The sequence below is a fragment of the Phacochoerus africanus genome, chromosome 8, assembly GCF_016906955.1.
Source record: "Phacochoerus africanus isolate WHEZ1 chromosome 8, ROS_Pafr_v1, whole genome shotgun sequence".
Classification (NCBI taxonomy): Eukaryota; Metazoa; Chordata; class Mammalia; order Artiodactyla; family Suidae; genus Phacochoerus; species Phacochoerus africanus.
This window is the reverse complement of record NC_062551.1, coordinates 45,167,748-45,188,643: the sequence shown is the minus strand read 5'-3', so window position 1 is coordinate 45,188,643 and position 20,896 is coordinate 45,167,748. Positions and strand designations below refer to the sequence as shown.

At 59.5% G+C, this 20,896-nt stretch overlaps 1 protein-coding gene across 5 annotated transcripts; it reads right to left on the bottom strand.

Annotated features, from left to right (window-relative positions):
* Positions 1 to 197: 197 nt before the first annotated feature.
* On the bottom strand, positions 198 to 20,207 carry KMT2B (lysine methyltransferase 2B). 5 transcript variants are annotated; one of them, XM_047788672.1, is made up of 37 exons: positions 19,828 to 20,207; positions 18,639 to 18,711; positions 16,373 to 18,405; positions 16,020 to 16,133; positions 15,776 to 15,926; positions 15,203 to 15,482; positions 14,981 to 15,036; positions 14,452 to 14,730; positions 14,085 to 14,179; positions 13,710 to 13,808; positions 13,458 to 13,571; positions 13,171 to 13,317; positions 12,972 to 13,067; positions 12,393 to 12,510; positions 11,768 to 11,881; positions 11,436 to 11,620; positions 11,272 to 11,361; positions 11,076 to 11,180; positions 10,874 to 10,947; positions 10,206 to 10,321; positions 10,030 to 10,121; positions 9,808 to 9,945; positions 8,923 to 9,081; positions 8,568 to 8,688; positions 8,413 to 8,491; positions 8,151 to 8,311; positions 6,873 to 7,100; positions 5,496 to 6,789; positions 5,320 to 5,409; positions 5,133 to 5,242; positions 2,136 to 2,273; positions 1,971 to 2,045; positions 1,682 to 1,859; positions 1,307 to 1,414; positions 1,106 to 1,189; positions 858 to 987; positions 198 to 768 (listed from the first exon to the last, which is right to left on the bottom strand). In XM_047788672.1, the coding sequence occupies exons 1-37, from the start codon at positions 20,188 to 20,190 to the stop codon at positions 493 to 495; spliced, it is 8,163 nt and encodes a 2,720-aa protein (XP_047644628.1). In that variant the 5' UTR covers positions 20,191 to 20,207; the 3' UTR covers positions 198 to 492. The 5 variants fall into 5 exon arrangements, with proteins under 5 accessions (XP_047644628.1, XP_047644630.1, XP_047644632.1 ...); XM_047788674.1 differs by having other exon boundaries at positions 8,568 to 8,685; positions 19,828 to 20,205; XM_047788676.1 differs by lacking the exon at positions 19,828 to 20,207 and adding an exon at positions 18,845 to 18,912.
* Positions 20,208 to 20,896: the final 689 nt, after the last annotated feature.

Below are 20,896 nucleotides of genomic sequence, written 5' to 3'. Positions count from 1 at the left end.
GCAACCTCATGGTTCCTAGTCAGATTCGTTAACCACTGCGCCACGATGGGAACTCCATTTACTTCTAATTCTGAACCACGGCCACTCACCTACCTGTCGAGGCTGACAGGTATGCCTGGCTCAGGATGAGTGTGGGGCACAGAGAAATAGGAGCTCCTTACCTGTCCCCAGCACCATACGAACGGAAAGACCACCTCTCCAAACATTGACAGACTTTATTGTGGGGGGTTCCCACCTGGGATCCCACCCTCTTAAATAAAAAAGTGCATAGAAAAGAAGGGATTTAGAAACCTTTGTACAATATCTACATCCTGGGCCCCCAGGGCAAGAAGGGGGCGATTGCTGGGTGGGCTGGAGGCAGGGCCCTTGCCACCTGCATGCCCACAACCACCCTGAACATGAGGGTGGGGGTGAGATGCTTTGGGAGGGATGAGAGAGCCCCCAGGCTAGGGGCAAGATGGCAGCAGGGGGGCACGGCAGGCAGCCAAGGCTTCAGTTAAGGAACCGACGGCAGCGCTTGGCGCCACAGTTGCAGGGCAGCTTGTTGCTGGCATCCTCAATGGGGAACTTGTAGTCATAGGTGAGCTCCTCCCCACGCAGGATGCGGCGCAGGGCAAAGATGACGATGTGCTTCTGGCCCTCCACGTGGATGACTCGAGAGAAGCAGTTGGGCTCACACGAGTGGTTGATGAAGCGGGCAGCATTGCCATGCATGGTGGCATCCACCACGTCAAAGTCATCCATGCGGAACATGTAGCACCCAATGCCCTACAGGGAGAGGGTGGGGAGTCAGGGACTCTGCTCCCACGGACGGCCCCTTTGCACCCACTTCATTCTCATGGCCTGGCAGAGCCTACCTTCCCATCATAGAACTTCTCCCGCTTGTCAGTCAGCACAGAGCGAATGACAATACCAGAGTACTCAATGACCATCTCGCCGGCATCGATGTTGCGTTTACAGAACAGGCCCCGCCCGTGGATGGCAGATCTGCAGGGCAGGATGGGCAAGGGGGAGCTCAGGGGGCAGGGGGACAGAACCAAGGCGGCCCCACGACAGGGCACCTGTCCATCCACCCAAGGGGCATCCTCCCCCCAACCCCACTCACCTGTAGACACCCACAGCCTCTTTGGATGTCTTCTTGAGGTGGCGAAAGCGCATGGCCATGGGCAGCTCCAGACTGGTGGCGCGTCTGGTGGGGGATGGCAGGGTCGCACAGGCTGGTGCCCAGGAATGACCTCTCTTGCCCCAGTCACCCTCCTTAGGGCCCTTCCAGACCACCCCTAGCACCCCAGCCTGGCCTCCATACCTGGTTGACCTGAGCTGCACCTCATCCTCTTCCTCATCACAGGCGGCTCCCTCAGGGAGCACCCGGTGTTGGGAGGCGAGGAAGTTGAACATGTCGAAGGTGCACTTCCTGCAGGGGGAGGGAGGAAAGGAGGGAGGGTCAGAGCCATTCTTTTAAGAAGATGCTCCCCCTCCATTCTTTGGCCTGGGCCTGCCGCTGGCGGCGTAAGAGGAATACTGCTTCTACTGAAGACACAGCAAAAGGGGAACAGATGGGATTCATTCTTGTGACGTGAACTCTAGAAATAATTTCTGCAGCAATCGAGTGTCTTCTCCCTAGACCTCCGTTTCCTTTAATTCCCACCCCAAGCCAGGTACCACACCCGAGACCTCTCACCGGAGATAGACCTCAGCGCGGGCTGCCCCATGGGGATTCAGGGGTGGCTCCTCTTGGCCCTCTCCCTGCTGGTGGTAGCGGAACTTATAGTGCTGGCAGCGCTGGGCTCCAGGCAGCTGCTCTGCCAGGAAGATGACAGCATCATGGTGGATGCCCAGGAGCCTTGCCCCACTCATTCCTGGGGAGAGTCAAAAATGAGGACCCCTAAGTCATGCCGGAGGCCCATGTCACCATCGGGTATTCATCTCAGCCCCCAGGTACCACTTCCCGTGGACCCCCCCTCAGTTACCACTAAAGGAGAGATGTCTGAGCCGGGCATGCCCTCGGGCCTCTTGCACCTTCTCAATCAGAGTTCTCCACGCCCCTGGGGAGAGGGCAGGGCCAGAGCAGTCAGGACGGGGTTCTATGGGACTTCTTCCCTCCCTGGCCACACAACCCCCCTCCACCAACTCACCCTCTAGGCTCTCTGCCTCCACGATGAACCCGTCCTCACTGCTGATCTCGAAACGCAGATGCGGACCAGCCCGTTTAGGGGCCTGGTTCTCTTTGTCCTCTGGGGATGGAGGCTCCTCCTCAGAGCTTGAAGCCTCACCTGGTCCCAAGAAGCAGATCAGACAGAGGTGGTGAAGATCACCCATCCTGGACTCAAAAGCCCCTTGGTCTCCTCCCGGGTAGAAGCACAGAAACAGGGTCTGATGTCCTTCTTGCTGCAATATCTGCCCAGTGAACCCCACAAAATGGACACTATTTTTTCTAAAGGGCCTGTAGGCCCCTTTTGCAGGACACGGTTATGGCTCACTCAAATGCAGTCTGCCATAAATGCCCTTATCTACCCCTCATTCTTCTTCTGTTATCTCACAAAATTTCAAACACTGGAGAACTATTATATTTTGCAAGTGTATTTTTTTATGTGCAGCACACCTCGGTAAAGATGACCAATATAGCATCAGAAAGGCCCATACTCACAAAATCAAATACATGTGCACCACGAGGGATTTCTCAGGGGCTAGAAATTTTAGAACCAGAACAGATAGGAGTAGCTGAGAAGTGATGTGGCTGTTAGGGAAAGAGAAGGGGTCCAGGACAACCCGGAGGAGTGGGGCCGAAACAACTGGAAAGATAATACTGCCACAGACTGAAACGGTGAAGGCTGAGAACTCAGTCTGGGACATGTCGAGTCTGAGATCCCTCTTAGAAAACCTTCCCTTTCAACTTGCTGGTGGAGATGGTGCAGCAGGATACAGAAGCCTGGCCAACAACTTGGGGGCTATTGGAATCAGAGGTGGGACTTAGAGCCAGGAAGCTAGATAAGAGCACCTGGGAGTGATTGGGGGAAAGAAAAGTCAGGGCCAGGGCCCTAGGACACACCGAAGTGACAGGTTGGGGCAATAAGGAGGCACAACCGGAGGTGAGGAGAGGGGTGGGGTTCTGGAAGCCAGGAAAGGAAGTGCTTCAAGGAGGGAGGGGTCAGCACACCAAATGCTGCTGCTGCTGCTGCTGCTGGCCCAAGCAGGATGAGGATGGAGGCCTGACTGCTGTCCCTGGGTTGAGTGGGGTGGGGCTGACGTTTGAGTGGCGCACACTTTAGGAGAGGCAGGACTCACGGGGCCATACTTTCTCCCCACATTGCTTCTCTGGGCCAATCAGCCCATGTTCCCTCCTGGCCGAACCAAAACTAAACCAAACTCTTGCTGTGTGACCCCCATCATCTCCAGGCTTCAGAGCACCCCAGGGTCCGCCACCTTTCCGCACCCTCACTTTCATGAACACAGCAGGACAGAGGCCAGAGGCCTCACCGGGCACGCCCTCCCTGTCTTCCTCCTCGGTGCTCATCCTAAGCTAGAGTGCACTTGCTAATTACATGTGTTTCCTCTGGCAACATGTGGTTTGGTCCCAAAGGGCAGGGGACCTGTCTGTCACGGTCACTGCCATACCATGCTATTTCTGTCTGACTCCAACTGTTAAAAAGCCTTTCAGTTAAACAGCCTCGGTTTACTACATTCCGCTCTCATGCTCGGCAGCTGAGCACTACATAATGAGAAGAATCCACACATCTGGACAGGACTGGGGCCACAAGATATTCCAAGCTGCTCAATCACCGGCTTCCTTGGCTGTAACCCGCTCCCTCTCCCAAGCCCTCCATGACCAGCAGAGCACTGCCCTTCCAGCTTCACTGTGTCCATTGGCCAAAACTGCTCCTAGTGTCCCGATCCTGAATACCGATGTCTCCCATCTCTGCGAGCACAGGCATAAATCCGAGATACCGCGGGTCCAGTTCCAGACCACCACAACAAGGCGAGCATCGCAAAAAGCAAGTCACACAAATCTTTCGGTTTCCCGGTGCACACACAAGTTATGTCCACACCATACTACAGTCTATAAAGTGTGCAACAGGATTAGATCTAGAAAAAACGTACATACCTTAATTTAAAAAAAACACTTTACTACACGGACCACGTGAGCCTTCAGTGAATTGTATTCTTTCTCCAATAGCAACACCAAAGATCACTCATCACAGACCACCATAAAAAGGTTGAAATATTACAAAAATTACTAAAGTGTGTCACGCAGAAACAAAGAGAACAAATACTGTTGGAAAAATATCACCAACAGACTTGATCGATACAGGGGTGCCGTGAACCTTCAATTTGTAGAAAATGTGATAAAGAGAAGCGCAATAAAACGAGGTATGGCGGTAGACCCTCTTCACCTCCTTCCCTCCAGCTCAGGGGTCTCCTAGTCACACCTGGCTGCCACCACCCCTCCCAGCTCCTTTGCCATCCAAAGTCCCCTTCACCCTCGTCCTTGCCTCTGCAGTTTCAGCCCTCACACCAAACCCCTCAAAATGGTTAGCTGAGCTTTTTGGCAAGGCACCTGGGTATGGCTCTGGCTTCCTCATCAGCCACTGCCTTCAGTTCTGGACTCTGACCTGATGTATGTCACCTGCCCAGGCAGTACCCCGACCCTGGACCCCACCCATGTGCCTGGTGTCCTGACAGCTGGGACTGCTGACCACTGCCAACCCCGAGCCTCTGGGACACCACTCTCCTCTAGCTCTGGACTCTTCTTGCCCCTTCTCTGGGCCCTAGATGGGCTCCGTTCTCTGGATGACCCCCAGAACTTCACTGACTTTACCAGGCAGCCAACCCTCTGAGTCGGGCACACCAGGCTCTGAAGCCCTTCCCTGGGCTCCTGGGCGCGCTGGACGGGCACTTTCAGAGGACGTCTCACAGCAAGCTGAAACTTCATCTCCAGGTCTCTTTGTGCCATAGGCCCCCAAGAGTGTGTCTGTACCTCAAGTACCCAGCCTCAGGCTCATACCCAGGTCGGTGTGCAGTGTGCAACACGCAGTGGGTGTGTTCTCTAAAGTGGATCAATCCTGTATCTGTCAGTTACTCGGCGGAGGCAAGCACAGGGAAGGAGGGGGTGAGAGGGAAAGGCCGGTCCCTACCTGAGTAGTGGTGCCACTGGGACTCAAGCAGCAGGTCAGGGGGACAATCGGGGGCCTGGGGAGGACCACCTTCTGGAAGTGGCAGCAGAGGGGACCGGTCCTGGAGGGGCCTGTGAGAAGAGACCTGTCAGAAGGAGGAAGGGACAGAGAACCCCGAGGCTCCAGGAAAAGAAGGCTGGCCACTCACCTCGGGCTTTCCCCCCCAGTGGCTTCCCCAGGATCATCCAGGTCAAGAACTCCACGCACAGTGGGCGTTTTCATCCTCACTCGGCTAAACCTGGTGGTGGGGGGACTGTGAGAAAGCTGAGCTGCCTCCTCCTGCCCACCTCTCCCCTGCTCTGCAGCCTGGGCACACTTACTCACCCGCTGCCACAAAGCCCTGGACCCTGGGGGGGGTCCTCCAAGGACTCTCCATCTTCCTCCAGCCGGGGAGTCTTGCTTGGGGGAGGTGCTGGTGGGGAACGGCCAGAGAAGGTGGATACCCTTTTGACGCGGATGGCCTGGCGGGGCGGGCTGGGGGGCCCACCACTCAGCACCAGCGTCAATGGAGGAGGGGGTGGGGGTGGGGCGGGGCGGACCACCCCAACCACTGGCAACACACCCAGCAGGGGTCCTGGGGGCAGAGTCCAGGAAGCGGGGGCTGTGGGGGGGATGGGAGGGGGCAGAGGTGGTTGCTTCACCGGGGCTGAGACAGGGTCACCCTCTCCCGCCATCTTCACAAACACTTGCCCCAGCTTGTTGACAAGGATGATCTTGGATGCAGTGGGCTTGGGGGGCTCAGGGGCAGGGCCCAGGCTCAATACCCGGACCCCTGGGGCCCCAGGGAGCCAGGCAAACGTCCGAGTGGGGTCCGCCGGGCTAGGGGGGAAGCCCTGAGTGGGCTGGCTGCCATTGGCCAGGGGAGGAGCTGGAGGAAGTGGCTCCTCTCTGGGCCCAGCGCCTCCCTCCCCAGGCCCTCCTAGGTTCTTCAACACGAAATCCACAATTTCTGACGGCAAGTCCTCGGGAGGCCGGGCCCTGTCCCCTACGGCCCCGATGACCCCAGCCCGGCCTGCCCCTGGCCCTGAAGGTGGAGTCCCCTGGCCCCGAGGCTGCTGGACTGCCTCGGCCTCGCTGTCTGTGCCGTCATCCACTCCGTCCAGCTGCTCAATGCGGGGGGTTCCAGGGAGGGCTCCAGGGACCAGGGCAGGGCTAGACACCACAGTCACTGGGAAGTGGACGTAGCGGGGCGTGGGGCTGGCCTCCTCCTCTGAGCTGTCCCCCGGGCCCCCGTGGCTGCTCCCCACTGCCCCTGCAGCCACAATCTCTTCCTGGAAGGGCTCAGTCCCCAGCAGGCTGGCCGCAAAGTCCAGGTCAGCAGCACTCAGTCCTGACACCACCTCCATGTCCTCAAAGTCTGGGCCCAGGTCTTCAGGGGGTGGTGGAGATGGGGCCCGGGCAGGGGGAGCCAGCTCCCCTGAGGTAGGTGTGAGGGCTCTAACGACTGAGGTAGGAGGGGGCACCCTGAGCTGAGGAGAGGTTCTGAGAGGGGAAGAGGCCCGCCGTGTTGGGGGCAGCCTGGGAGCCAGGGGGCTAGGACGACGGGAGCGTCTGGGGGGAGCTGGGAAGTCCGGGTCTCCCACCGTAGGGATGTGGTGGGTCAGAGAAGAAGGACTTCCTGTAGGGGGAAGGGTCAGTGTCAGCCAAGAGCTCCTGCCTCGCCCCGCCCCACCCCTCGCCCGGACGCTCCCAGGTACACACCAGGGGAGGGCAGGGGTCCAAAGGAGACACCCCCCAAGGGCCTCCGGGATGGTGAGTAGTTGGGCACTTTGATTCGAGCCCCCGAGAAGGAGCGGGGGGCTGGAGGAGGGGCGCTGCTTGGATCCGGCCGAAGTGGGGGGTCCAGGTTCTGAACAGGTGAATGGTGCTCAGGAGCTCTAGGGATAAGGGCCTCTGTATCTGGTGGGGGGTCCACATGATCTGGGGGGTCTAAAGAGGCAAGAAAATGGCATGTGGGTGGCAGGGGCTCTCTGTGAAAGCTTCTCCTCTCGCACCCTCCATTCTTTCGAGCCAACCGTGCCTTCTCTGCCAGGCCCCTGACCTGGGCACAAGACGCATGGGTCCCAAACCCCTCCGTGGTTTTTGCAAAAGCTCCACACACACCTGAGGTCAGAGATCCTTGGCAACCCTGCCTCACCCATCCTTTGCCATCTCCCCACTTTCTGGCTGCCTACAGCTGATTCAGGCCCCACGCGGGGCCCTGCCCTCTCTCCAGCACGGCTAGTCCTACCACTTTCTTACCTGCTCTGCATATCCCTGCCACATCAAAGGCATCCACCCCATCCTGGCGCTCACGGCTCCCCATTACCTGGCTCCACTCAATCTGTGCAAGCTGACCTCTGCCACCTCCTCCCAACACTCCCTTGTTTCCAGCTGACACGGCTGTACCCTCTTCCCCTCTCTATTCTATGTCATGCTCCAATCCAAGACAAACATTTTACCTGCAAACACAATCCAAATCTCTTCGTTCTCCTATTCAGCCCACAGGACTCTCCCTTTACCAACCTCCAAGCCCGTCCATCCAGCCCTCACTGCAAGCATGGATGTGAGGGTCCGGTTTGGGAACTGAGTAGATCTAGGTCGGAACCCTGGCTCTACCGCTATGACACCATGGAGGGCAACTCCCTTCCTGAGTCGTACAGCAGAGCCTGTACATCCTCAAAGGGCCGAGGGGAGCATTCCATGAGCATGCAGCCCCAAATCAGGTGGCTACAAACACTCCCTACAGTTGTCCAGGAGTTGCCACCCCCTGTGAGCAGGCAACACAGGGCTGTCCCCTCACTTCCTGTCAAATGCCGAGTACACTCCCAGCACACTTGGCTTAGCCACTGAGCTATTTATGTTATTGCCATTATGTTATTGACAAGAATGGCGAGCATCCTGGAGATTCCTCAGGACACAGGAGAATAAGGGGCAGTGGGTAACTGTCTGCGGAGCGCAGCACTCGGGGAAGAAATTGAGGGAGTTCCTGGGCGGTACCTGAGGAAGGGGCGGGGCTGTGCACAATGGTCTGGTTCTCCTCCGCTGCCTCCAGGTGAACTGGCTCCTCCCTGGGCCCCCACGGCCGATACTCCAGAATTCGGCACCGATACCAGCAGCGCCGCCGAGCATCTACCGTGCTCCAGTACAGGCGGGAGCACCTGAGAGGAGGGCGTGTGGGACAAGAGGGTCAGGACAACTTGGAAAACAAGATCCAGTCCTGAGGGCCCTCCCGACCCCACCAATGCCCCGGGCTGCTCACTGGTAGCCAATGGGGAAGAGCCGTCCCTCGCAGTCTGAGAGGTCAGACAAAGTGCCCAAGGAGTCGATTCGGATGGAGCCTACGCACAGAGGAGAGGTCAGGGCGGTGGGCCCAGGCAGGGTCCGGCGGACCGAGGTAGAGAGTGAGCTGCTTACCAATGAGCACGTTGATGGCATCGGGTTCAAGACCCGTCAAGAACTTTCGCTTGAAGTTGATGCCCTCAAAGTCCACATAGACTCGGCGGAGAACATCAAAACCATCAGGGGTCACGATCTCCTGGGAGGTAGGTGGCCAATGGGATTGCTGGACTGGGGGGTGGGGAGGGGGATGCAAGGGAAGGCTCTGGAGGCAGAGCCTGGAGAGCTGGGGGCTTGGCTACAGGGCCGGGGGCTGAGGGAACAAGGAGACACTGAGAGGCAGCGGGGGTCAGGCCGAGGGGCTGCGGGGGGGTCCCTGAGTGGAAGAGGACAAGACAGGTGAAGAGCCGTCTCCCCTCAGGCGCGGGCCCACCTTGCCATCCAGCAGGTCTGTGTGTTTCTGGCAGAAAACTTTCTTGTCATCCTGGAAGATGCAGTAGCTGGCCCGGGCGCACATGAAATGGAAGTTGCTGAGGCAGGAGGAGAGGCAGCAGCCCACCGTGGCTCCCGGCTTCAGGCAGAGCTCACAGCGCTGTGGGTGGAGGGGACTGCTAAGGGGGCAGGCCGGTGACCAGGGCCAGGGCCTGACACTCAGCGCTATTGTCCCTAAGACTCTGCCTGGGCCCCTGTCTAGCCCAGCCGCTCACAGAGCAAAGGCGCACAGCCCACAGAGCCTCTCCCCTAGCTGCACCCGGGGCCAGGTGCACCCCGCAACTAGTCCAGACTTTCTCGAAAGGCTGCAGTTGGAAGAAAATAACCAGGGCGGAGGCTGAGTGGTGCTGCCCATCTTTCTCATACCGTTGTTCTAACGCGGAACCTGTATTGTTTCGTTAATCCTCGCATCGGCCCCTTGCAGTGGGTGCACCTCTCCTACTTCCCGCACTGGAGACTCTACGGTCCCTGACTCAGGCCTCACACCATGAGAGAGACTCTAACCCAGGCAACACCTCACCTCACAGGGAGGTAGTAAGAGCTAAATGCCAGACTGTACGGAAAGCACCCAGCACAGGTTAAATCAAAGGGAGGTTGTGAATTTTGCTCTCCTAGGCTTCAGGCCCATGTTATGACCAGAAGGCACAGAATGGAAGAGTCACTGTCACAGCAACACCAGAGTCCTGGGACAACCAAAAAAGACACCTAGGACCAGCAGTGAAAGGACCAGCTGCGATAGAGACTGCGAAACGAGCGCTGTCTCCACTGCAGGAGGGCCATACCGGGACCCCGAGGGCTGCCCACCTCTCCAGGCCCATGCCCTCACCATCTGCCTCCCTCGAGCCACAGCGGCATGCACGTTCTTGAGGGAGCCATCGTTTTCTTCAAATACTTCGGCTGACCAAATGGCACAGTTGACGTGTGTCCACTCATTCTGCCCAATGTACAGGAGCCGCCCCGCCTCCTGGGGGCAGAGGAGGACTGGCGTGAGGGAAGGACGCAGAGAGCAGACCCCACACAAGCTGGGGCTTCACAAGGTAGCCCTCACCTTCGAGTCCGCATCCCCATATTTGAGGCAGAGCGCACATTGACGGGGGTCTTCCAGGTGGGAGAACGCAGCTGAATCCTTGCCCTGGAAGGCTGGAAGGAAAGTCCAAGAATGCGGACCTGGAGCTTGGCCCACTAACTCAGGGGATCTGGCCTCCAGCCCTGATTTCCCAGTACCTGTTGAAGGGTCCCCTGGAGGCTGCCCTGATTCTGGGGTCTCTGGTTCCTGCTGCCTCCACTGAGCGTAGACATGGTCCAAGGAGGGGGGCAACACAGCATTGGGAAGGACTCCGCTGTGGACAGGCAGGGTCAGCCTCTGACACATCTAAACAGGGGTGGCTAGACTGGGGCCCACCCATAATAGCAGCCTAAATATGCCCTGGCACCCTCTGTCCTCTGCTCGTGGAATTCCTCTCAGTCTCCTGCAGAAGCCAGGCCCTCTAACGAATGCCACCTCTGGCACATGAAATACTGTTTCTCATGCCTGGAACACTCTTCCCCCACATCTCGGCTTGGACGGCGTCTCTTCTGGGAAGACCTAGGCCCTAGGCTCCTAGGCAGGCACCTCCTCTGGGCTCCCACAATCCCTGAACTTCTCCATCAGCGCCCTGTGTGAGTCATCAGCTCACTCACTGCTGTCCCCCGCGCTGCCTTGCACGAAGTAGACACAAAGCAAGAGGTACTCACACCATCTGCTCATCTAGAGCCACTGGGAACCTTCATCTTGGTTCGACTACCTTCCAGACCCTAACCCTGCTCTTCAGTCCACCTCAACCCTGGATTGCCAGGGGCCTTGCCTTTGCCCTGGATCCTGGGATCCCCTCCCACCATCCAGCTGAGCTCACTTGGGCAACCGGGTACTCCGTCGCCAATACTTGGGGTCGTGGGCGTCGAACCAGCCGAACGCAGACTCTAGCAGCTGGGGAGAGGGTTAACAGTCACGAGAAGAACTGGCTTCCTTAGGAGAGTTGACAGGGGCGGGGTCTGAAGGGTGTGAGGGACCCTCACTCAAGCTGCCCTCCAGGCACCCCGCCTCCCAGAGCCCACCTTTAGTAGGAGCCCCTTCATCTGGCCTCCAGCCCGGCGCTCCGGAGTCTCTCCCCCTTCTGAGTGCCTCATCAGGATGCCCACCACGTCCTCCATGAAGCTGTGCTGTAAGGGGGTTTGTCAGGACCAGAGCCTGACCCCCAACCCCAGCCCCCTCCTCCTGGCACCCACCTGTTCCTCTCAGTGTCCCACTCACCACGGACTTGTAGTGGCCTTCCTCGAAGCGCTGGCTCACAGCGTGCAGATCGCAGGGCCCTGGGTGCAGCTGCTTTCCATCCTGCCCACACTGCAAAGAGGGGAAGTCAGCAGGGCTCGAGCTGCGCCTGGCCCCACCCCGTCCTGCAGTCTGGCTCCCCAGACCTGGGTGCACAGCAGCAGCGGGCCTGCCACCTTGGAGCTCAGCAGGCCCTGGAGCACCTGGCGCAGGCCCCCCTGCAGGGCCCCGCTCAGGGCCTCTCGCCAGCGGGGGTGTGTGGCCCCAGCACACGGTCCACAGGTGTACAGCACCGAGTCTGGCAGCCCTGAAAGGATCTCGTAGTCTTCATCTAGAACAGGCAGGGCGGGAGAGGAAAAAATGTTTTAGGAGGATGTGAGGGCTCTCGGCAGCCCTGTCCTCCGAGGGCCCGAGCCAGAGAGTAGGACTGGGATCCCTGCGGGGCAGAGGCCACAGCCCAGCCTCTCCGCCCACTTACCCGAGAGCCCCTCGCACTTGGCATGCACCCAGTGGTCACACTGCGCGCACTGCATCATCTTGCTCTCGTAATCATTGTCTTCGTAGCAGCGTGTGCAGATTGGGCAGTAGTTTCCTGGAGCAAGAGGGAAGAAGAGGCAAGTCAGAAGGGCTGGACTTCTAGCTGCCCGAGTCCCTGTCTGGAAGCCAGCCATCCCTGGCTGCTGCGCAGGCTTGCTTCTGTAATGCCTCATCTCCGGCTGGCTGAGAATAAGGCCACTTTTCTAATTCTGCAGCCCCAATGCCTCTCAACAAAAAGAGCTTTGCTAAACATGCTGCCTGCGTAAATAAGCAAGCCCAGGTCTTCAAAGAGCTCAGTGGAGACTTGAGGCTCCAGGAGGTATCTCAGGGACGAGCACAGGGCGGGGCCCTGGCCCTCCATGCCCACTGTCCTCAGAGAGGCTGCGTCCTTCTCTTTCACGTACTATGTGGGCTCCCGTAGAAAAGCACTCTGAGTGGAAAGAAGGGTGCACAGCTCGAAGACAGTAGAAAGCCACTAGAAAAGAGGATCTCTTCCCACGGCCTGTCTAGGAACCTGCCCACACCCCGGTGGCCCCCAGGGCCCCAGTCCCCTGCCAGGTCCCCACCTTTCTCATAGAGCTGGGTGCACCTGGGGCAGAGGCTGTAATCTCCCGACCACTCGACGTCCCAGTTCTTGCCTGGAGTTGCCCCACAGCTCTTACAGCGCACACAGGCTGAGCAGATCTGGGGAGGCAGGGCGACGTTAGCGGGAGAGCCAGACACCAGGCTGGAGCAGTGTGAGCGGGGGATGGGCAAAGAGCAGTGGACAGATGAGGGACAACGGCTAAGAGGAAGAAAGGTATGCAGGAGAGGTGAAGAGGAGAAGGGGAGAGGAAAAGAAGCAGGGCAGGAGAGAGAATCAGGGGGGAGACTGGCAGAGGGAGACGGGAAGGAGATCAGGCTAGACCAGCAGACCCTTATCCCAGGACTACGGAATCCACAGCCCCTAAAACCATTAGATATAAACTCTGCATGTAAATCTTGTTTACGTGAAATTCTCGAAGAGAATACACGATGTTTATCAAACTCTCAAAGGGACCTCCAACGTCTCCCCCCGCCTGCGAGCCCTGGCCTAGAGCAAGTCTGGGGGTGGTGGCGGCATTCATCAGAACTCCAAAGCAAGGGGCGTGGGCCTCAGCTCTCACCCAGTGGCGCCGTTTGCGTGTGGCCCGGGTTGGGTAGCTGGGTCCCAGGCAGGCTGGGTGGTAAGCATGGCGGCAGCGCTCACACTCCAGGAGGTGCTGTTGGATATGGGAGAAAAACAGCAATGGCAGAACCTACTGGCAGAGGAATACCTCTTCTTCTCCATGCCTCCACCCTCCACCACAGCCCCTGTGCCCAAACCTTAGATCCCCGGCCTTTGCGCCCACAGACGTGGCAGAACTTGCAGCGGCGGCAGCACCAAGTGTCATGATGTTGGGGCAGGGGCCGCTCAGCCTCCTCCAGGCAGAACGGGTGGAAGGGGTCACAGCAGACTTGGCAGAACACCAGCTAGGGGCAGGGAGAGTGAACGATTGGCACCATGAGACCAGGAGGCCAGGGAACGTGACCCTCTTGAGAGGGCTCAAGAAATCAGGCAGTAAGGGCCAATGGAGACTTGGGGGGCTGTGAAAAAAAAGCAAGGGTCCAACCTCATGCAGGCCTTTGCTGGCACACAACAAGCACACCATTGGTGGCCCCCCTGGCACAGAGGTGAGTACACTTAGGCCACCCATCAGCCACACGTTCTCCAAGTCACAATCCTCCTAAGAGAAGAGACAACTTCCGGTCAGAGAGCAGCCAGGAACACAAGCCAGATCCAACCTCAAAGCCCTGGTTTCTCAGATAATAAACATGTTTCCTCCAACCACAGCCCCCACCACTACCCCGCTCCAAGGCCGTACCTTAAAATCAACACGAACCCGGTGCACACCATCAGGGGACTTTTGTTTTCCCGTCCAGCCATTGGGAAAAGAAGCAAAGGTACCAGGAGCCAAAGTATCCTAGGGAGGGATGGTGGTGCCCAGAGGGCTGTCAGCCCACCCTTTACCAACTTCTCCCCGACCGCCCTGCCCTCTCCCCGAGGCTGCCCAATCCTCTCTTTTGCCGAGATTCTACTTTGCTTTCCAGAAGGACAGGCCTGCTTCACCCCTCAGGGCCTGTCCTCTGGTGTGGCCACACCACGGCACTCAGGTGAGCCTGTTACCCTGACTTGCCAGAAAGCTCGAGGCATGAGCCTTCCACGGGGCTCAGGGTTCTTGACGTGGGGCTATGCTGACCTTGTCTGGGCGCTTTCGGGCCTTGAGCTGCAACACAGGCTGCAGGGTGGGTTTGCGGGGCCGGCTCTGCTCCTCAGGTTCTGGCACTGGCAGCTCTAGGCAAGACACAAGAGCAGTGAAGTTCCCTCTCTCCTCCTCCCATTCCCCCGAAATGAAATGCTATCAGGATCCCCAGAACCTTCTCTGACCTGGGCCTTGTTCAGTAAGCCACTGAACACCTCCCACACCCGTTCTTCCTGCCCACCCAAACACCCCCTTCTCTGCACTCAGCTACTTTCTGAAACTGATAGAGCCTTGGGCCTGTGAGCCCTGACCCTTCCACACAAATGACACGGGACTGACTAAGAAAGCAGCAGGCAATTCATACCATTCTCTCGGGGGGTCCGACGCCGAGGAGCAGGGGGGCCCCCGGGCTCTGAGTCATCCGAGTCCTCGAAGATATCATAGGAGGGTCGCTGTTTGACGCAGCGCCGGGCTGACTTGCGCTGCAGTAGGAGGGAGTCCTGCTCCTCGGGCCCTGGGGGGGCCGCCACCTCCTCCCGGGGCCCCCCAGCTCCCGCCCCCCGGCGTGGGCCTGGAGGACCAGGGGAGGCCTCAGGAGATTCATCGGAATCCCAGGGCAACAGCGTCTTCACTATCGTCCGGCCTGTGGGAACAGGGGACTCAGTAGGATCTGAGCTTAGCCAGGGACATGGGAACAACAGCACGGAGAAAAGCCAGAAAAAAAGGGGGGCAAAAGAAAACAAGTGCGGGAGGGATATAAAAGCACACGATGAAAAAGAAGACGAAGGTGGCAGACTGCAAAGACGAAGGAAGGAGAACGATGAAAACACGGTTTCGTCCATACCGCGAATCCCAGTAAGACGCCTAAAGAAATGCTCCTCAAACCCTGTTACCTTTTTTGGCCAGCCGTTCCATCTTCCGAGCCTCTATCTTGTCGCATTTCCGGTATCTGGGGAGGGGAGCAGCACGTCACCAGGGTAGGGGACTGGTGGTCTGGGGGAAGAGAGAAGGCTCTCCACAAGGATGCCAATCCCACTGCTCTGCTCTGGTGGGGCAGGAGGCCTGGGTGACTGACAACCATGGGTGGGAATGGAGGCTGCACCTCAGCTACTCACACACAGCACTGCTTCTTGGTGTTGGGGCCCCCAAACTTGGGCTTGTCCAGGCAGTTGACACAGGACCCACAGTCCTGCACACGCAGGCAGCCCCGACAGTGTCCACACCGTGCCATCCGCATCTTCTTGCCATGATGGGAGGGCAGTGAGCGCCGGGGGGCGTGGGCCAGGGTCCCACCAGACCCTGCAGGCTCCGAGTCTCCCCCAGGCCCTGCCGACTCCACCTTTTCCCGCCGGGACCGAGATGGGACACTCTCAGTCTCAGACGCTGATGACGTATCTATTGCAGTGGAGAGGCAGGGATGGAGCCAGAGTGCCACCGAGAGTTCCACCTTATCTCCCTGACCTCCCCGAGAGCCCATTCAGCCGGCCCTCTGGCCCCCACTTTCCCACAGGGCTCAGGCTCCGGGTGCTCCCAAACCCGCCCTGAGACCGAGCACTCTCAGACCAACCGACCTGCCACCTAGTCCCGAGCCCCCTACTCAGCTCCCTTTTGCCCAGGCTCTTGGTGCATTTGTTTGCACCCAAATTCGACACAGCTGTCAAGTCTCCCCACGACACACCCGCCCCTACCCTCCGTGGCGAGGTCCTGCCGATCCCGGAGAGGGAGAGCGCTGAGGCGGGGGACATCTTCGGGCACCATGGCCCGGGCCTGACCCAGGGCCACAGCAGCGTGACGGCAGACATGTTTGATACGGGGGCCTTGCACAGGGGACTCGGGGCCCTGGGGGAGGAGAAACCAGGAATACATGTGGAGAGCTGCCCCCTGTGCTCCTGCAACCAGCCTTCTTCAGAGGGCCTTCTTCCCACTCCATACCGACGGTCTCTCTCTCTTAATTTCCATCGATTCATCTTCAGACTTGACAGAACCTTTATCTGGGATCTGCTTCAGAGTCCCCACGACCTCCTCCATCTGCCCTCCTGGGCTTGGCTGGCGGGGAAATAAAGAGGGTCAGAGGCTGGAGAATGAAGAAAAATGGGGCCAGGGGACAAGCACTGGGGAGGGACTGAGCCACGGAAGGAACCCAGCAAGCTGGGGGACAGGCGAAGGACTGGCTCTGAGGGTTCCCTGCAATGCTGGAGAATGTCTAGGGAGTCAGGAGATGAAGGGTACAAAGAATTGAGGCTGGATGACTGGCTGCAGGGGCCTGGCCAAAGCACCACGCTCACCGGCATCAAAGATGCCACCTTCTGCTGCTGCTGCTGGTCAATCTTGATTAGCTGCACCTTGGCTCGCTTGAGAAGGCTGAACATTTTCTCCTCCACACCAGACAGTGGTAAGGAACCCAGGCCTGCAATCCGGGCCTTTTCCAGTGGTGGCGGCTGCTGCGGTGGCAGTAGCTGTAACTGTGGCTGCAGCTGCGACTGCTGTAGGGGTAGTGCCTGGGGCAGCAGCTGGGTTTGGAAGGCCTGTAGGGGCTGCTGCAGCTGAGCCTGAGGCTGCTGCCCACTGCTTGGAGCTAGAGCCCCAGGAGGGGGTACCTCGGCCTTAAGAGGAGTAGCAACCACAGGGGCAAATCGAGGCAAGCTGAGGTGGTTTGTGCGGCCCACTGCCCGTGGCTCAGGCTCAGCGGGAGAGTCATCGGCAGGAGGAGGCTCTGGCTCAGGGGCTTCAGGGGCCCCAAGAGGAGTAGTAAGCACCGATTCGTAGATCTTCAGGTGGGCTTCGCTTGGGGTAAACTGAGGGGCCCGAAGCAGCAGGGGCCTCCGAGATGGAGTGACAGGGGCAGGAAGTGGGGGTGGGGCCGGTGGAGGAGCTGGGGGAGGAGGGGGCAGCTCTCGGGTGAGCGAGGTCCAGCGAAACGTGGGTTCCCTCAGGATGGACCGTCTCTTCTCCGGGAGTGGGACTGGGGTAGGTGGAGGAGTTGGGGCACGTGGCGGAGAGGGGGCTGGTGCTGGTTCCTGGGGGGCGAGTGGGGAGGTGGCAACAGGAGGCCGCAGAGTAGGTGAGACCTCCACCTTGGGGGGTTTGGGAGGGTCTTCATCCATGAATCGCCGGGGTGTCTTAATGACACGGGAGGAGCGGGCACTCACCACAGGCATAATAAACTGCCGGATGTTCTTCAGAAAGGTGGTACTTTTGGGGGCCACAGTGGGGGTGTCTTCCAGAGGGCCTCCTGTGGTGGTGCTGGGGACTGGAGTGGGAGGAGAGGTGCCCTCCGGCCCTGCCCGAGCAGCTTCCCGCTCTGCCCGCTGACTGGGAGTCAGGGGAGGCCGGCCCCTCTTCCTGGAGCATGTAGCTGGGACCACGGGAGGAGGGGATTCTTCCCGCTCCTCTGGGGCAGGAGGTGGCGGAGGGGATGGTGGGGGTGGAGACACTGGGGGTGGTGGAGGGCAAAGTGGAGATGGAGGAGATGTTGAGGGGGGTGGGAGGGATGGAGGAGGTGGAGGGGCTGGAGGAGTCAGGGGTGGTGATGGCAGCTTTGCCTCTTCCTTTTCCTCCGCTAGCACCATCTCTTGCTCGGCTACAGCTCCCTCTTCCTTCTCTTCCTTCTCTCTTTCTTCTTCCTTCTCCTGCTCCTTGTCTTTCTCTTTTCCTTTGTCCTCCTCTCCCTCCTCCTCCAGCTTCTGCTCCTTTCTCCAGCAGGGGCCCTCTCCCTGTCCAGATCCAACTCTTCTTTGGGGGGCCTCCTGGCAGCTTTCCTCATGTTGATCTTGACCCTGACCTGATTCAAGTTCCAAGGACAATTGCCCCATCTTCACTTTTTTGGCCTTTGAAACAAACTTGATCACGAGGGGGAGCCCACCTCGGCCTCGGCCCCTGCCTCCACGGCCTCCTCGCCCAGACTGTCCTCCACGCTTGGGGGTCCCAGGACCTGGGCCGGGCCCCTCCTTGCACTTCCAGCTGCCAGTTTGGTGTTTTACTGGAACAACAGGAGGTGGGGGCTCAGGTTTGGGGATTGTCACAGCTGCTTCTGCCACCACTACTGCTTGTTGCTTCTTCCTGCAGGGGCCTGCTGGCCGTCCTGGGGGCCGTCCCCGAGACCGACGGGGGGTGGAGGACTCACATGCCCGGCTCCTGGGGGCTGGGGGGGCCTGGGCCCGCCGGAGAAGTTCAGTCAGTGCCTGCACCATCCGTTCTCTGCCCTCCTCACCCCGTTTCCGAGCAGGAGTCTTTGTGGGAGTAGGAGCCACATCTGCTAGGCGAGGAGGCGGAAGGGGGGTCGTCTTATGCTTGCGGCCCCGACCTCGGGGGGCTCGACCTAAAAGGAGAATAGGTGTGGGGAGATGGGTCAAGCTAGCCCTGAGGACTGAGGAAGACTCCAGGAGGGCAGGGACTAAGTCTGTTTCCCCCACAGCCAGTCTAGCTTGGGCTTTGAACACAGAACACACTTGGTAATTGGTGGAGACTCTAGTTGAGCAGGGAAGAGCTGACACGAAGAGCAAGAGTAACATTCCTGTAAAGCTACAGAGGTAGAGTTTCCCCATCACTCACCTCGCTGGGATCGGAGCGCAGAGCGCAGGGAACTGGGGGCCACATCTTCATCTGAATGAAAACCCTGAAACTCCTGATTTAGGGGACCAGGGGTGGAGGGGAGAAACAGCAGTCAGTGCCAAAGCCCTCGTTTCACCTGAAACTCAGGTATTGAGGAATATCCCCAGCTTCCCCCTTAACGTGTCCCTATTTACAAAAGAACTAACGAGGCTCAAAGGTGAGGGGAAGTGAAAACACGATTTCTTCTTAAGGATGGAGGTAGAGAGTATTGTGAGCCTTCATCCCAGGTTCCAGACCACACCAGCAGAGCCATCAGTGGTTCACTGGCCCAAAGGGAATACAACAGGGTCTTCTCAGGTCAGGTAGTAATAAGCACAACCCTCAGATTCCCTCATACCCCAACTTGGGGAAAAAAGTGGGACCTCTGTTCACCCTCTAAAGCTACAGTTTCTTTTTGAATGAAAATGGGAACTGGGCCACCCAAGTGAGGTGTCCATGTGTGTAACAAGTGGTTTCTCATATTATATGCTCCGAACGCCACAAACTGTCCTAAGTAACACAACCCACATCTTCCTGCCTTTTCTTAAAGGCTAGTGATAAACCCTGAATTAAACTCAAACCTGCTAGAGTGCCCACTCTCAGTCTTCACTCCATTTCTCTGCAACCTGTGCCCCCAAGAGAAAGCTCTTCACCATTCTACCTTCGCTCCACTTTAGGTCAGAAGAGGAATCGGGGCACTAGTGAAATCAGGGATGTGTCCGAGGTTTTGAGGCTGGGCGGGGCACCCGGCAGGTAGGAGCCCAGAGAGCCCCAGCCTGGGTCCAGTAAAGCCACGCTGCTGCTGTCAACCACCACTGGTTGGGCATGCAGTTCCTACAGCCTCCTCGCCCAAACCTCACCTGCCCTAGCTTTGCCAACTACCAAGAAGGAGCAGCCCAGGGCACTTCTGCAGGACCCGCCTCGGGCCCAAGTGTAAGCTGCAGCCCGAGCTTCTCTATGCACTTTCAGAGGCCCCTTCCATCGACAGCTCCGCGCAGCCGATCTCCTCCCGTGCCTATTTCTAAGGCCCTTTCCCTCCTCAGAGTCCTGAGGATCCCGCTTCCCCACACCACCCCTCAGGACCACCCAGACCCCTGGAAGCCCCCGGCCTCCGCCCGCCAGGCGCTGGGGACGCCTCCGACTGCCTCACCTCATCGTCGGACTCCCCGTCACTGCTCTCCTCCTCCAGCAGGCAGCCCCGGCTCGGGCCCCAGCCGCGGCCTCGGCCCCGGCCCCGGCCCCGCTGAACGCGCGGGCCAGCCCACAGGCGGCGGAGCCGGCGCAGGCCCCGGCGGAGCCCCAGCAAACGGAGTAGGGCCGTGTCCTCCCCGGGCTCGGCTCCGCCCGGCCCTGCCGCGCCGCCGCCGCGCCGCAGAGCTACCCGCACTCTCTCGGCCCCGCTGCCCCGTCCGCCGCGGCCCCCGCCCCCGCCGGAGCCCCGCGGCCGGCCTGGGAAGCGGCCCCGCGCGGAGCCAGGCCCGGGGCAACTGCCGCCGCCCGCCGCCGCCGCCATCTTGGCACCGTGAGAGGGGCCGGGGAGGCGGGGGAGGGGCGGCCCGTGCGCAGGGCTCGTGTCGGGGCGGGGGGGAAAGCAGAGGAGGGGCGGGGCGGCCGCGGCTCACGACAACAACCAGCGCCGCCGCCCGGCCGGCAGGAGCCGGGGGCTGGGCCGGCCACGCGCGGGGCACCACGGGAGCGGGAGTCCGAGGCCGGCCGGCTGGCCGTCACTTTTAAACCGCACCTGAAGAGCACAGACCCCCGCGTCGCGGCGGGAGAGGGTGAGGCGCAGAGGTGTCAGGGAAATGTAGTCCGACCACCTCGCTCCTTCCGCGGAGAGCTAGGGCCGCGAGAGCTGGGACTACGGGGTCCTGGCCGGACCCAGAAAGCCAGCATCCTCTGCTGCCGGGAGGTGTGGTTCTCATCCCAGACTCCTCCCATTGTTCTTGCCTAGGCCAGAGACCCATATGAACTACCACTCCCAGGGTGTAGTGGGCTTCGGACCCTGGGAACCCCAGAGACGCTGGGAAGTGAAGTTCGCGACTGTAAGAGGCGTGGGCTGGATTAGGGGCGGGGGCAAAGGGTTAGCCTCAGTTCCGGGCTCGACCCCACAGCAGAGATGCTGGGGAGGTCGCGCGGCCTTTTGGCCCTTGTGCTCAAGAAAAGGAGGCGGGTAGCCGAAAGCAGGGCAGAAACACGTTCCTTTCGAACTCCCGGGCCAG

Excerpts from the sequence above, each read along its gene's own strand:
- KMT2B (XM_047788672.1), bottom strand. The coding sequence starts at position 20,190 with ATGGCGGCGGCGGCGGGCGGCGGCAGTTGCCCCGGGCCTGGCTCCGCG. Across the intron at positions 14,180-14,451 it reads TCGGACCCCCCGAGAGAATG|AGCTGCCAGTGCCAGAACCT; the intron begins GTATGAATTGCC and ends TGTCTTGCCTAG. Across the intron at positions 8,689-8,922 it reads CAGACCTGCTGGATGGCAAG|GAGATCGTGACCCCTGATGG; the intron begins GTGGGCCCGCGC and ends CCTACCTCCCAG.